We start from the raw sequence: 16,456 nt of genomic DNA, 5'->3' as shown, positions 1-16,456 counted from the left end.
TTAATGGAATGAATGAGGGAAGGAGCAAAGGAGATGGTATTCGTCCCCAGCCCCTCCCAGCATGCAGGTCCCAAAGCTGGGTGTCTCTGGGGCCCCAGGGTGGGGACCCCAAACCTGGTTGTCACAGCCTGGTCTGGGCTGCCTAGACCCATCCTTCTGGGAGGATTTTCTTTGCAGGCCGTGGCTCAGCTCCCGGGGGAGGCCTCCCCTTAATCCCAGAGGGCAGATGGGTGGGGTAGCTCCTGCCTGGCACAGGGCCCTGCTGGGCTGCACAGTGTGCTGAGGCGGGCGGGCCGGTCGTGGAGTTCAGTATCTGGGTGTGCTCCCTCGGCTGGATCTGGGTGCCCACTCCCAACTTCAGCTTTTCTCACTTATACTGAGTCAGAAATTCACCACCAGCCCATCTTCAAACCCAACTCTGCCCCTTCCTGGCTGTGTGACCTTGGGCAGGTCACCTCTCCTCTCTGAGAGTCAGGCTCTAGGAAAGAGAAATAATGAGAATATTCATTAACATAGAGCAGGTCTCAGAACAGAACCAATGGTCACTTGGCAGCTGTAAATTAGAAGTCCTCCAAAATGACTGCTCCATTCCTTCCTTGCCTCAGAACTCCCAGTTCATGCTCTCTTCTAGTCTAATTCATACTAAGGTGTGAATGGTTGTCAAACTGCCTTTCCCCTCATGCGTGTCTAACCCAGACATCGCTGTGATCTGTGGTTTTTTGGTACTTTATGATTGAGTGGGAAGGAAACTGAGGGTTCATCGAGAGTGTAGAAGAGGAATAGACTCCTCACCCCTATCACCCAAAGTCCTTTCATATAGCAGCCGGGGATGGGCAAAGGGCGCTGGTCTTGTTTGAGAGTCTAGACTTAGTCTTTGCTGCTCTGAGCAGTTTGGCACTGTTTAAGGAAGTTCCCAACACATAGTAGGCCCTTAGCATCTGTCTGTCTGGAGGATGACAAGAGAATGGGCTGTGTTCTGGACCTGGACAATCCTCCCCTCCACCCTTTCACTGCATCTGGCGAACTCCTACACATCCTTCAATGCCCAGTTTAGATGCCTCTCCTCCAGGAAGCCTTCCCAACTTCCTTCAGGTCCAGTTAATCTTTTGGGAACTCTAGTCCATTAGAGATGGGCAAACCCTGAGTTTATCCTGCCCAACTCTCCTATTTCCCAAGGGGGAAAACTGAGCCCTAGCAGGGGGCCTTCCCTTGGCTGAGCCTCACAGCCAAGTCAGAGGCGACAGCTGGGGGATTTGAACCAACCTTCTCTAGAGCCCCTCAGAGCATCTTCAGGCACAGAAAGAGGGCCTGGACCCCTGCTCCCCCCATTAGGGCCTCCCGCAGAGCCTAACAGCTAACATCCTCTCTTGCTTCTGTCTCCACAGCCCACGACCTCCCCGCAAACAAGGCCTCGGCAACCCAGTCTGGCAGCCATTTGCAGTGCCTGTCTGTCCACTGCACGGACGACGTGGGCGACGCCAAGGCCCGAGCCTCCGTGCCCACCTGGCGCTCCCTGCACTCCGACATTTCCAACAGATTCGGGACTTTCGTGGCCGCCCTAACTTGAATTGACAAGAAATGCCCCTCCCCCACCAGGCCCTTCCCTCCCCCCTCTCTCCCCCCCTCCTCCGACCCCCACCCCCCTGTTAATTTGCAAGGGCCACTATTGCTGAGTGGATGATTTTTTTCCTAGGTTGGTACCTGCTTAGTGGCATATGGACCGGAAAGGGTTAATTTAAAGGGGAAAAAAAAAAAACCTCAAAAAATTTTTTTAAAAAAGAAACTCGTCTGCCACGGTATGTTACCAGTGTTAACCCCTTCTGCAGTTAGCAAACTTTTGCTTAAGCCTTTTTCCTGCTAGATAATTCCCCATTTTTCGGTAATCTTGGCATACATTTTTTAGATGACCTCTTTCCTTGTTTAATTTTCATGCTGCTGTGTGCCCAAGTATTGTTATTTCATAATAAGACAAGAATTGCTTTCCTTTTTTATTCTCTTTTATTCTTGTTCCTTTTCTCCCCTCCTCCCCACCCCTGCTTTTTTTTTTTTTTTTTTCCCCTTTTGCTTTGTTCACTGCTTATTAAAATGGAAATCCTGGAGAATAGTAGTTCTGGAATATTGCCGGGTGAAAGTCGAATTGTCATCACAATATTATATATTGACACCCAACTGTCATCAGGCAGGCAGGAGCCAAACAATTAATGCCCCCCTTAGGTATTCTGCCGGGGATTTTGTTTTGTCTGTTCCCTAAGAAAACAGAGATATATATTTGGGCTCCTGCAAACACACGCTCAGCCTTGGGCTCCGTTCTCGCTTCTGCGGGAAGCTGCCGCTCTCTGCAACGGAGGTGATGACGTGTCCAGCCCGCTCTGTGGGAAGGAGCCGGAATGTTCCACAGTGCTGTTTTCTCTCCTTTTCTGGGCCTCTGCGCAGACGCCTGGGCTCTGAATTTTCACGCCGTGCTAAGCAGCCCTGGTCCGCCTGGGGGACGGTGCCTCTGCCCAGCTTGCTGGGTGTCTGGGGGCTCCAGGCTTTGGCCGTGCAGCAACCAGGCCGGCTGGGTCTTGGGTGCTGGAGTTGGGGAGGAGCAGTTCTCAGCTCTCGGCCTTTCTGGACAGCTCTTCCCAGCCAGGCGTCCCCGGGGAAGGAGGAGGGCACTGGCTCTCCTCCACCTCTTCCATTTGGTCCCCGCTCTCCATCTATTTTCCCGCCTCAACCTGGGCCGCCCCCCCATCCCTGGGAGGGACGAGGCTTTTGCCAGCATTTTTGGGGGCGTCTTTCAGCGAAGGAGCCTCCAGGCCCAGCCTGCCAAGCCAGCCTTCTCTGAGCCTGGGTGTATTTCTTTGCAGGGGTTTGCAGGCTCCTGAGGGCTAGAGGAGGGCGAAAGGGGATATAACTAATGACTTTGATTCCTGAGCCTTTTTCTTAACTCCGGAATTTTTTTCCCCTTTGGATTTCATCTCACCTTGTTGCAGAACTAGAGCCACATCCCGCGCGTCTCACGGAGGAATGACTTTGAGCAGAGAGGAGGGGGCGGCTGGGCGAGCAGGGCAGTGGAGAGCGGGGCTCCTGGACTAGCCTCTTACCTGGTTCTCCCAAGGTGGTGGTCACAGGCGTCCAGGGTTGGCAGGGCAGCCACCTCGGTGATGGGCTTGTATGACTCGTGGGGGTGGTGGGGGCACCCAGATTCCAGGGTGGGCCAGACAAGAAGTGACTAACATCACTTCACCCCAACTCTTCTCTTTTATTTCAGCTTCTGTTACTGATCGTGTCTTACCAAATGTTCCGTTTTGAGCCTCTCACCCTCTCCCCGACCCCAGGTCCCCAGAGTTTGCAGTCCTGGCTTTTTTTAGCAGTGACCTGAGGGCTTTGGGCTCACCCCACAACACCCACCTTGTTTATTTCAAAGAACTTTTCAGCAAATGGAGAAGAGCGTCCAGAAAACTCCCCCCCTTTCCCCTCCCTCCTCCTTTTCTTTCCTTCGGCCGGCCCTTTGGGCTCGGGTCCGAGTCTGGACCGTCCGAGGTTCCTGCCTGGGCCGTCTGACCGGGAGCCGACCCCGGCAGGCACAAGCAGGTGGTGTGAATTTATCAGCGGGGAGGTGTGAGCCGACTCACTTCCTGTGTTCTGCCACCAGAGGAAAGAAAAGGGGGGGAGTGTTCCCCCTGCCCCAGGCTGCAAGAGAAACAGCCGAGTCTGAGCGAAACCTCGTGCCCCCTCTGCATCTGCAGTGTACAGCTGTTTGAGAGCTTCATCATTTCATTTTTGAAACAGGAATAATTTCTCCTTAATTGCTTAAGGCCGGGGAGCCAAAAGCATCTTGACTTCTGTCTTTGACCTTCCCTGCGTCGAGTCCATCAACACTCGGCCATCAGCTCATGGTCCCAGCCACCTCGGAAACCCCTGAAGTTTGAAAATTTCTCGCTCCCCACGACCCCAGAATGGAACAACTTTACAAATAGCCTTAAGCAAAAGGATGTTATTTCATTAAATTGGGTTGAATGGAAGGAATAGAAGCAAATTAAAAACACAGCCAATCCGCGGAGACTCCAAACACTGGTAATCGGTACTACAGAGCAAACTCTTCGGGAAAGAAAACGAAAATGTTCTTGCACATGTAAAATATGAAAACTTAACTCTGCTGTGTGTTAGGCAATCCTGTAATCTTTTTTGACTCTTAAAACAAATTCATTTCTGAAATGCTTGGTTGGAAGACTGTGACAATAGCTCATGAAATTGAGTGTTATTTTTTTCTTTCTTTTTTAAAAAAAAATATGTAAAGTGCAGTCTTCTGTATTCATGCATATTGTATATACCTGTATATGTTTTCCTGAGCAGCTAAATAACAATAAATATGACGTTAATGGTGACGGTGGTCCATTTGTGGGCAGGGCTTGCTTTTTTCCCTGCCCCTTCCCCTTTCTCCATAGGTCTCTTTAAATTCCATGGGGGTGGGAGTATAGGTCTGGATGCCGTAGTGTGTGTGGGTGTGTGGGTGTGCGCGCGCGTGCGTCTGTTGATGCTGTTCTAAGTTGGGGCATCTCAGGATTTCTCTACTCGGCACTACTGACACTTGGGCTGGATCATTCTTTGTGATGGAGGTTGTCCTGCGCATTGTAGGGTGTTGAGCAGCGTCCCTGGCCTCTACCCACCAGATGCCAGTAGCACCTCTCCCTCCCGCCCCCTCCCCTGTGACAACCCAAAATGTCTCCAAACATTGCCCAGTGTCCCCTGCAGGGTGTGACTCCCCCGGGCTGAGAACCACTGATATCTGATTAGTGGAGGAGGAAGGAGGGGAGGGGAGACCACCCAGGCGGCTGAGCTGTGTGATGGTTATTCTCTTGGGTTCCAGCGCTCGATTTCAGATCCCAGTAAGCTTTGTAACCTTCTGCAAGTTACATAGCGTCTCAGCTCCTGCTTTTCCTCATCTGTGAAATGGGTCTAACTTATGGGGTTGTTAGAGGAGACAATGTGTGTGCATGCAGGAGGGCTCCATGTGCATAAATTGCTAGCATTGTGCCACCATCAGAGCAGGGCACGGCCGACAGCGTTTTGGATTCTGGCCGAGCTGGGCTGGATGCTGCTTCCTCCACTTACAGCCATGGCCGCGGGCAAGTGTTTTAACCCCCGTCTCCATTTTCGTGTCTCTAAAATGGAGCAAACAACATCTGGCTTGAAGGTGACTGCGAGCACCAGCCCTGTTCCAGGCCCTGTAAGAGCTCTGGCTGTCCTGTGGGCCACCCTCTGGGCGGCAGCTTCACTGTTGGCACTTGCAGCCTCAGACTTGAGGTCATTGAAGAACCTTAGTCTGCAAAGGGGGAAATGAGGGGAAGAGATAGCAGGTAAATTGACAGTTAAAAGCGATGGGAATATGCCTAATAACCCATGGCAGTATGAGAAATGAATGTCACTCTGGGAGATGCATGAATCCCATGTAGGTCATGTCCAAGTGGGGTTTTCAAGGATGAGTAGGAGTTCATCCTCTTCATCCTGGCATATAAATTGACCTAATTTGGCAGAAATTTTGTTGCATTTCTTCCTTTTTAAAGTTTTCTTTATATATGTGGCATATTTGTCAGAATATAAAGTTTTAAGGATGAGGTCTCTATATTCACTTTAATTTGGAGGAGCTTAAAAATCTCTTTAACCTTTAAAGGTCTCCAGCTCAAAGTGACAGTGGTATATGATCATGTTCAGCACCCCAGGAAGGGAAGGAAGGTGAAAGAATGGTGAGCATTGGGTGTGGGCATCTCGGAGACTTCAGGTTGGTGTGAAATGAATGAATGAGTGAGTGAATGGATCCATGTCTCAGAGCACCCAAAACCCAAAAGGACCTCAGACTGGCCTGTCGTTGGGGGCAGGTAGGAACACGTGACATGGGGGCTGCAGCATCGGTGCATGCTGGCCCCGGGGAGGGCCAGGGGAGGGCTGCAGAAGCAGCTGGTCCATCTTGCAGGGTGGCCTTTCCGTGTTGACAGAGAACATCATCTTCGCCAGCTGTCCCGCCGCACCCCTCCGAGTGGCTGCCTCCTCCACCCAGCATTGACAATTCCAGAAGGCTGGGGGGCTGTCTCACGGGAGCGGGTGGAGGAGGAGCCAGGTGGACCCTCTGCCCTTCAGGAGCTGGTGGGAGTGCAAAGGAGGACTCCCCATCCCACTTTGTTTTAAAAAGATTAGAACAAGATCCCAAGACCAGAGTGAAGTGTGGATTTCCCGGATCCCCGACAGGGGATTAGCAGGGAGGACCCCACCCGGGGCCCCACACTCGACCGCAGAAGACACGGAGGGTGTGGGAGACGCCAAGTTTTTGCCCCCAGACCAGGCTGCCCTGACCTGGAAGCGATTGGGGGTGAGTACCAAATTCTGCTACTACAACACAGTGTGATAGGATGGGAATAAGACCCCAATTCTGCAATTCTAGCATCTCCTGACGACGTGCCCCAGGAACCTCGGGAGAATTTGTTTTCATTGAGATAAATTTATATAACACAAAATTCACCATTTTAATGATTTCAATGTGTATAATTCAGTGGCTTTTAGTATATTCACAATGTTGTGCAACCATCATGCTATCCAATTCTAGAACATTCTTATCACCCAAAAAAAGAAACTCTGTACCCATTTTCAGTCAATTCCAATTACCCCCTCCTTCCAGCCTCTGGCAACCACTAATTTACTTTCTGTGTCTATGGCTTTGCCTATTCTGGACATTTCATATGAATGGAATCATATAATATGTCAGCTTTTTTGTCAGACTATTTTACTTAGCATAATGCTTTCAAGGTTCACTCCTTTTTATGGAGAAATACTATTCCACTGTACAACTATACCACATTTTGTTTGTCTATTTACCAGTTGATGGAAATTACGGTTGTTTTCACCTTTTGACTATTATATTTATATACATAATGTTGCTCTGAACGTTCACGTACAAATTTTTGTGTGAATGTACATTTTCAGTTCTCTTAGGTATATATCCAGGAGTGGAATTTCCTGGTCAGACGGTAACTCTGTGTTTAAGTTTTTGAGGAACTGCCAAATCATTTCCCACAGCAGCTGCACCATTTTACATCTTGGAAGGAGTTTTTTGTTTATTTCACCCACTATTCCTCACCTCCCCCTTTTTCACGGTTTAAAAACTGAGGTATAATTTTTATACAATGAAATGCACAGATCTTAAGAGTATAATCTGATGTGTTTTCACAAATGTCTACACCTGTGTACCCCAAACCTCTATCAAGATTATAACAGGACAAGCTCCCCAGAAAGTTCCCTTCTGCCTCATTCCAGTCAACAGCCCACCCGTCGACAAGTTTTGCCCATTCTTGTGCCTCGAATGTCATAGAAATGGAATCACACAGCCTGTGCTCTTTGGGGTGTTTCCCGCTGTATCATGCTGTTGAGGTTGCATGAGTCAACAGTTCATTCCTCCTATTCATTCACCTGTTGATATGCATTTGAGCTGTTTCCAGCTTTTGGTTTCTAGAAGTAAAACTCCTAAGAACATTTGTGTACAAGTTTTTGTGCAGACTTAGGCTTTTATTTTCATATAGGAGGTTTATGTCTCCTTTCTTAAGAAACTGCCAAATCATTTGTCAAAGTGGTTGTACCACTTTGCATTCCCAGTGGTAGTGTATGAGAGTTCCATTCCTTCTAACGTCTTTGCCAACACTTAATATGATCTGCCTTTTTAACTTAGCCATTCTAGTGTATATACAGTGCTATCTCATTGTGGTTATAATTTGTACTCCCCTAATAATGTTGGGTATATTTTCATGTGTTTATTTTCTAGCTGTGTATCTTCTTTGGTGAAGTGTCTGTTAAAATCTTTTGCCCAATTTTTTTTTATTAGGTTGTCTGTCTTTTTATTATTGAATTCTAAGAGTTCTTTCTATATTGCAGATACAAGCCCCTTCTCTGTGTGTTGCAAATATTTTCTCCCAGTCTGTGGCTTTTTTCATGGTGTCTTCTGAAGTGCTAAAAATTTTAAAATTTCACAAGTTTCACAAAGTCCATTTTATCAAGTTTCTTTTTATGGCGAGAGCTGTCTGTGTCTTCCCTAGGGTCATGCTTTCTTCTAGTAGCTTCATGGTTTTATGTTTTGCCTTCATGTTGAGCTCTGCGATATATTTTGATTTAGGTTTGCATATGATATGAGGCAAAGGTAAGAGTTCTTTATTCCCAGAATATCCAGCCATCCCAGGACCATGGGTTGAAGACATTTCCATTCCTTCCTTAGGTTGCTTTGGCATCCTTGTCGAAAGTCATTTGACCGTGTATGTGGGCATCTAGTTGTCCAACTTTTGCCACATGGACAGATTTTAAGCTGGGGTCGCATTGGAATTTTGGTGTGCTCCCTCTGGAGAATGGACAAGAGAGGGAAACTAGAAGAAAGATACAGTGTGTCCTACTGTAATCCTGAAATAAACACCCTGAAAACACAGCAATGTCACCATTGCCTGATGACCTGAGACCGTCTGTGTTTGTTGGAAAATGAGATGGGCACGTTTGCGAGAGGCGTTAAAGACCTAGTAGCGCTGAGCAGAGACTTTCTCCTTGTAGCAATAGAAAGGCTTGCAGAGAGTTGAAAAAGGAGTGACTTCATTGCTAGGAGGTTGGGAATTGCTCAAGGCTGTGTTTACGCACCTCACGTGCCACCCCGCACCATCCTTTCCAAAACCATTGCTCCATCTCTCCATTTTACAGATGAAGAAACGGAGGCTCAGAATGTCCGGTGTCTTGCCCAAGGTCACGCAGTAAGTTAGTAACAGAGCCAGGGCCCACACCAAATGCCCTTCTTCCCCGCCTCCCCCCGCTAACTGTCCCTCGTCCCGAGCCCCAGCTCCAGGGTAACTGGAGGGGAGGGCAGCTCAAGAAGGAGGAAGTTTGTTTTGTCCATGTCAGTGTCCACAGCAGCTGGCCCGGGGCCTGGCACACGGTAGGTTTTCACTAGATTTGGGTCAAATAAAAGGGGCTGTTGGTGGTCTTCCCCACCTGTGGCTGCTGAGGTTAATGGTAGAGAATGGGGCTTGTGTCTGGGGGTGAGAGCTGATTGCTCAGACTCTGACTCCAACTGGGGCTGCTCACGGCTGTGCTCACAAAAACAGGTCATGAGTGAACCCTGTTACAGAGACTAATATGGCTGGGGAAGGCAATAGGGGGTGACTGGGTTGCTGAGGGATGTCTCCCTGAAGAGGGCCAGGGGAAGAGACTGAGAAAGTGGGGGAGCGAGCCAAGCAGATATCAGACAGAGAGAACAGCACGTGCAAAGGCCCTGTGGTGGGAGCATCTTCGGCATAGTGGAGGAACAGCAAGGTGGCCATAATGATAATGATTCCACTGGGCCCAAACTCTGGAAGGGGCTTCCGGAATCCAGTCCCCATCCTCTGAACCTCTTACTCTGGTGCATTTGAAGACAAAAGCTGAAATAAGCCTCCAGCATCCTCTTTGTCTCCCCACTCTCTCCCGGGACCCCAATGTCCCCTTGAGTTTCTCTATCTTGATCCTGACCCCACCTGCTCCCTTATCACCTGGGCCTGGCCCATCTCTCAGGTTCGCTGCATCTCTGGCTGCCCTCAAAGCCTGTTGAGTGTCAGCCATTCGCCTCATTTTATTTTGCTGAGGGAGGTAACATGAGGCTCTGTGTGTGCAGAGGCTGCCAGGCCCGCCAGGGTCGGGCATGCAGGGAAGGGGACACCTGGAGGTGCCAGGGAACGGCTGTGGTGCCCCCCACTGGAGCTGGGCGCTCCACTTCATCTACGGATGGTTTGGGGTTTCCAGTATCAGTTCTGGCTTGCTGGGACAGAGAGGGGCTTGTGAATAATGTTGCTGCTGCCGACACTGACTGCCATGCATTGAGCACATGCCCAGAGACTTCCTGGGCATCAACTATAGCTCACGCTTCTTGTGCCCATTTTCTGGGATTAGAACCCACGTCTGCCTGACTCCCCATGCAAAACTCTGCCTGCTGCTCTGCAGCCACCAGAAGGCCCTGGTCCAGCAGGGCGGGGCATGCGGTGAGGTCTGAACAGACTGTGTGAGGAGGCCAGGGCTGAGTGAGTCCCCTCTCTGGGCCTTAGTTTCCCCATCTGAAAAGTGGGCTTAAACCAGCCTCTGCCTCGGGTACCTCCCAAGGCAAGGCTCCCCCAAGAGACAGATGGGAAGGGGGAAAGTTGAAAACGGTGAACTCCCGCGGGGGGTGGGGACACCCTTGCTATTTTCAGAACCTGTGCAGCCCAGGGTTCTTGATCACCTACTGTATACCAAGTGCTGGCTGGCCACTCAACCTGCACGTTCCGCGCTCAGACAGCTGCAGGAGGCAGCGCCTCGGGATCCTTCCTGGTTCATGGATGGGGAAACTGAGGCTCGGGGACGTGCCGTCTGTGGGCCAACGTCACCCAGGAGGTGAGTGGCTGGTCAGAGGCACATTTGGGAAGCGCAGAGCTCTGAGCCTGTGGGCTGGCAAGGGTCATCTTCCTCTACTTGTCCCTTTTCTAGGGATCTGAGCAAACAGGGTAACCTCAACCCTCCCAGCAAGGCCCTGTGGGTCTTTCTAGGGAGGGCGGGGACCCAGGAGGAACCGAACCTGGGTCTGGCAGCAGCCCCTTGTTGCCCAGGCAGGAGCGTCAGCCTTATTCTGTGATGTGGGAGGGGGCAGGGAGAAGGTGGGGGCTGGGTGGCAGATGACCCACCAGCTCCAAATCCTGCTCACTGGCTGCTGGCTGCTCTCTGAGCCTCAGTGTCCTCATCTGCAAAATGCGGCCAATTTTAGCACCTCCAGCACAGAGACGTGGGGATTACATGCAGTAAGAGGGCTTTGCACAGGGGCCACTCTGAGCAGACGGTCAGTACACATCAGCTGCTGTTGGTGGTAGAATTAACCATTATGTGCCTCAGTTTTCCCTTGTGCAAAAGGGAGGTACTGAAAAAACGATAATAGGAAACACTGTGTGATGCTTGCTGCGTGCAGGGGCCTTAGACCGATGAGTTATATTAACAGCACATGGGGCAGGCTCGATATGAGCCCCATTTTCCAGAGAAGGAAGTTGAGACACGGAAAGGTGAAGCCACTTGGCCGAGGTCGCCTGGGCAGCTGGTGGCAGCTTCCCCTCCGGGGGCCATGAGGAGTCAAACACGCTCGGCACAAGGCTAGGCCGGGCCAGCCCCACTGGGTGATACAAATGAGGCTCAGAGAGGCAGAGCCTCTTACCTGAGGCCACACAGCGTGCCAGCGGCAGAGCCTGGCCCAGTTTGGGTCTTTCAGTTTCAAGGGGCCGTTTTTTTTTTTTTCCGCTCTCCTCGCTCTGTTCTGTGCCCGCACGCAGTAACCGCTGGAGAAATGCTCCGTTCCCTGCTCAGGGCAGGTCCCAGCGGAATCTCCTCCCATCCTTTTGGCTGTTGCTGGCTAAGGAGGCGGGATGGAGAGGCTAGAGGGGCAGAGGCTCCTGACTTTTGTGCCTCCCCTAGGGTGCTCCCAGGAGGGCAGCGTAGGGGCTGAGGGCTGGGCCAGAAGGGGCTCCTGGCAGCCTCCCCACCTGCCCTCCAGGTGGGAGGCCCCGCTCCTCCAGCCCCTCCTCTTGGGGCTGGAGCCCTGCAGGTCTGGCCGGTGGGGTGGGGGCTGGACTGGGAGCTGGGGGGGACCGCCCAGATCAGTGCCACTGTGCACTGTGGCTGCCGCCTTTGTCCCCACCGTTATAGCCCCTCCTGACAGGCTGGAGTAGCCTGACCCCAGGAGAATCTCACAAGCAGGAGCACATTCTTCCTGGCCGTGCCTCCGGAGCCCCCTCCAGCCGCCCCAGGCGGCCCCCACTCCTCCAGCCTTTGTCACAAGGAGGCACCCTCAGGAGCTCTGAGCCCATCGGAGGACAAAGGGCTCATTGAGGCCCTGAGGCCAGCCAGAGGGGGAGGGGAAGGGCGTAGGGCAGAGGGACTGCAAGAGTGACAAGGCTGGAGCCCCCAGGGACCGGGTTCAAATCCTGCTGCTGCTACACCAATCCCGCACGGCCCTGAGGACCTTGCCTCTGGGAGCCTCGATTTACCCACCTGTGAGATGGGGTGAACAAGGGATGATGAGAGTCCATGGTGGCTGGTTATTGCCTGTAACTGTTATCTTTATAATGCACGGAGTTGACTATTGTTAATATAGGTACCAAGGCTGCCATCTTGCATGGAACCCCTGGGGCCGGCTATGTTTCCAAATCTGGAATTTGGGAGAACTTTCAGGAAGGTGGGCAAGGTAGGGCTTATACCACGTGCTCAGTGACACCTCCAGGGGGCTGCAATCAAATATGGGGAACCATCAAAATATTCTCATTAGGTGGGATAAAGACCTCCAGGCACACAAATTTGAGAAGAACTTTCGGTTTTTAGAGTCTTTTTGGATTTCAGGATTGCACATAATAGAGTGTAATCCTTTATTGCTATCATTCATTCATTCACTCATTCATTCATTTAGCAAATATTTAGGGAGCATCTGCTATGTGCCAGACACTGCTTCAGGCTCCGGGGCCCCAGTGGGGAACAGAGCAAAGCCCCTGCCCCACGGAGTTCACACTGGGGCGTGTGGGTGATGCCTACACCCGCGTCTACACATACCCGGGGGTTTGTGGAGTCAGCAAACCTTGTTTACAGATGCGGAAGCCAGTGTCCTCCACTCGTAGCACTCGTGTTTTCTTAGGATCTTCCCCTGTACTGTGTTAAATGGGGATGTGGGCTGGGATGGGGATGGGCTTCTAAAGCGGACACCACAGCCAAGACCAGCTTGACGATGAGGGAACTGGCCTGGACCATGAGCTGACTCACGACTGGGGCCCAGAGTTGCCAGGCGGGACCTGCGTGGCCAGTGTCCCCCAGAGCCTGGCCCCCCTGGGGCTGGGGGCGCTGGAGTGTCGGATGGGCCTGGGCTCGAATCCTACCGCACTCCCTGCTGGCCAAGTGTGCCCTTAGGCAAGGCAGATTGCATCTGGCCTCCATTTCCTCAGCTGTAAAATGGGCTCAGGGAGCCCTTTGGAGCTTCTAGAAGGACTGAATTCCTGAGCTGCTGGATGTGGAAGGCACCTGAAGCAGCTTAAGTTCAGAAACAAAGTGGCTTTTCTTTCTGGGGTTTGGAGCAGGGTTTCCCCCTTCGGTGAGCAGCTGCACACTTGAGGCAGGGGGCAGGGGGCCATTAAAAGACCCCAGAGGGGGCTGGCCCCCAGAGGGGGCGTAGTGGTTAAGTTTGTGCACCGCTCTGCTTCGGTGGCCCGGGGTTCACAGGTTCGAATCCTGGGTGTGGACCGATGCACCACACATCAAGCCATGCTGCGGTGGCATCCCACATACAAAATAGAGGAAGATGGGCATAGCTGTTAGCTCAGGACCAATCTTCCTCAACAAAAAGAGAAAGATTAGCAACAGATGTTAGCCCAGGACCAGTCTTCCTCATCAAAAAAAAAACACAAAAAAACCCAGAGGTACAAGGCCCCATCCAGACCCTCTGACCTGAGCCTCCTGACGTGGGGTCTGGAATGCTGACTTCTGGGCCAGATGGTGAACCTCGGGTTGACAGAAGCCCTCAACTGCCCAGCGGCCTCATCCGGGTGACTGCTGACCCCTTGTAGCGGGAGGAGGGTGAGTGGCAGGCCAGCTGGGGACGGGGACGAAGGACCGAGGGCCGTGGCCGTGAGCTCAGACTCAGCTGCGCTGGCCCTCTCACCAGTTCAGGGCAGCTCGGCTACATAATCTGCGAGGCCCAGAGCAAAATGAAAACGCAGGCCCTGTTCAGAAAAGCAAGAGTACACACTCGAGTGTAAAGCTTTTCCCTTTCTTCCACGGTCTCTTCTTCAACTTGTCCTGGTGTTTTTTATTTGCTATTTAATACGGCTCTAAGTAAAGAAAGATTAAACTTTTAAATTATTAGCAGGAATTTCACCACTCATCTGCATGTTTTTGCCAGTTTTAAGTGCAAATATAAGAACATTTAATTTATGTGCAGAATCATCAGAGTGACGTGGTTCGTATTTGTAGTTGGCACAGGCATACGTAGTTCGTTTTAACCAGAACAGTGGCAACATTGCTCAGAATGCGCTCCTCTGTTTTTATTTCACTTCTTGACACAATCTGCCCACACTCTCCCCTCGGCTGAAAGGAAGAGGGATTAGGGGTTGTCCTGTCTTTCCCTTCCTTCTAAGTCATCCTTCTCAGCATCAGTAAACATGAATCCGAAAGGGTACCGTAGGGTTCCTTGGTTGTCGGTGTTTCTTAGAGGGCCTTCTTTCTGCGTGTGAAGTTCGGGGGAAAGGGGGGCCTCTGGGGGCTGTCAGCACCCCTACTTGCTCAATCTTAGATGCAAACTGCTTACCTTTACTGGATCTGCATCTCGCGGAACTGCCGTGCACGGTGGGTCCGCTGGAGGTCTGTGCTCACGAGCGTCGCGAAAGCTGCACGGGAGGGAACCTGGCAGCGAGAAACAGCAGCAGCCGCGCGCGCTGCGCGGGCCCGTCTGCTCATGCGCATGCGCCGTTGTCCCGTAGGGCTTAACTCACAAAGCACAGGTTCGAGGATAAAGCTACTAAGAATTTTAAGACGGTGACAGCCAAACCTTAAACCAAGCGCGGGGCCCCTGTGAGTGTGGGGTCCCGCGGACCGTACAAGTCATGCACTCAGGCAGCTGGCCCTGTTCCAGGGCACTGCTTCCCTTGCAGATGGGGAAACTGAGGTCCAGGGCCGCTGATGAGGTCGGAGATGGCCAGACTAGGATCTCCCTGGACCTCGGGTTCCTCGTGATTGGATGGAGATCAGGTTTGCCTCATGAGGATGGGGTGCCGGCGAGGAACAGAAGTGGGATGAGTTTACAGAGGCCAATTATGGCCCTGACTCCTGCAGGTCAAACACTGGCTTATTTATTCATTCCACAGACGTTAGCTAACTATTTACTATGTGCTGGGCAAGACTGACCTGATCCTGGTTCTCGAGGGACTTCCAATCTGGTGGACAGGGCTCTCTATTCCAAGCCTCGACACACTGTCTAGAAGCTTCCAGACCAGAGGCCACGACTCTGATCCCCCCCCCCCCCCCCCCCCCCCCCCCCGCGATAAGCAGAGGGTGGGACTTGTGACATCAGACTGAGGGGTCGTGGGAGACAAGCTGTGAATGTACTAAGAGTTTCAACAGCCAGAGAAAGGGCGTTCCAGGAGGAGGGCACAGCCTGGGCAAAGGCTCAGCGGTGAGAAAGTGTTTCAGGGGAAAACTGGCAACGCCCAGAACCTGGAGGAGGAGAGGTGAAGGCGAAGATGCAGGTCTGAGCCGGAGGCCCCAGAGGAGATACTCAGGGGTCACGTGACCCCAAATCCCATCACCCACCCGCTCAATTCTTGGGCCCGGCCCCCAGCTGAGATTTCTCCTTGGAACTTGGCTCTGCACGGAGCTGAAGGATTTTCTTTCTTTCTTTCTTCCTTTCTTTCTTTCCTTCCTCCCTCCCTGCTTTCTTTCTTTCTTTCCTCTTTCTTTCTTTCCTCCTCCCTCCACCCGCCCTCTCTTTCTCCCTCCCTCCCTCCCTTCCTCCCTTCCTCCCTTCCTCCCTTCCTTCTTTCCTTCCTTCCCAGGCATGGGACGTAGAAGTTCCTCAGTCGAGTCCCCACATGAAAACATCAGCTGCTTTGTGTATGCAGCTCTCTGTGTGTCCAGCCCTGTGCCAAGCCTGGGCGTCTTCTCACCAAATCCTCTGTCATTTTAGAGATGAGGAAACTGAGCTCAGAGAGCCAGAGCGCCTCCCCTAAAGTTTTTGCGAATGGGGGAACTGGATTTAAGGCCAGGCCATTGGAAGCTCACCCATGGACCCTGAACCACCAGGCCACACTGCTGCAGGCCTGTATGCTCACATCTCCCTGTTCTTTCTGCCTTCATTACCTCTTTTTCTCCCACCTGGTAAACTCCTACTCATCCTTCAGAACCCTGCTGAAATGGCCTTTTCTTTCTTTCTTCCAGTCTCCAAGGAAGGAACATTCCATTTCTCCATCCCACAAATATTTGAGTACCTCTATGTCCCAGGCATGCTGCTAGGTCCTAGTGAAACACTGATGAATAAACTAAGCCAGTTCTGCCAATTACCAAGTAAACACAAACTGATACATTGTTACTAGCTGTGAAAACAGTTATGAAGGACATGAACTGGGTGCTTTAATAAAGAATAATAAGTTGGGATTACTATGTATTGGGTGATCAGAGAAGTTCATTTGAAGAGGTGAGACTTGAAAATGACTTCCAGGCAGAGGACTTGGTAGTGCAAAGGCCCTGAGGCAGGAAGATCTGGATATGTGCAAAGAACAGCAAGGAGGCCAGTGTGGCTAGATGAGAAAGAGAGAGGACAGGGTGGTAGGAGACGAGCCAATGAGGCAGGCAAGCTTTGCTTAGAGTAGTTGCCTAAGGCACTAAGGTGTTGGCATCTCTGCCTCCCTCCTAGGGAGGAGGGATCAGATCA

The 16,456-nt window shown here is 51.7% G+C and overlaps 1 protein-coding gene across 1 annotated transcript in view; it reads left to right on the top strand.

Annotated features, from left to right (window-relative positions):
- MN1 (MN1 proto-oncogene, transcriptional regulator) overlaps nt 1-4,356 on the top strand; it is a 46,194-nt gene extending 41,838 nt beyond the window's left edge. Inside the window, exons 2-3 of the mRNA XM_058531679.1 lie at nt 1,386-3,100; nt 3,254-4,356. Coding sequence (XP_058387662.1) covers nt 1,386-1,567 — 182 coding nt within the window. The 3' untranslated portion in view covers nt 1,568-3,100; nt 3,254-4,356. The remainder of the gene's footprint in view (nt 1-1,385; nt 3,101-3,253) is intronic.
- The last annotated feature ends 12,100 nt before the right edge of the window (nt 4,357-16,456 follow it).

This window comes from Diceros bicornis, chromosome 35 (assembly GCF_020826845.1).
Source record: "Diceros bicornis minor isolate mBicDic1 chromosome 35, mDicBic1.mat.cur, whole genome shotgun sequence".
In the NCBI taxonomy this organism is placed as follows: domain Eukaryota; kingdom Metazoa; phylum Chordata; class Mammalia; order Perissodactyla; family Rhinocerotidae; genus Diceros; species Diceros bicornis.
The sequence above is the reverse complement of the archived record's forward strand: the minus strand, read 5'-3'. Positions and strand labels throughout refer to the sequence as shown.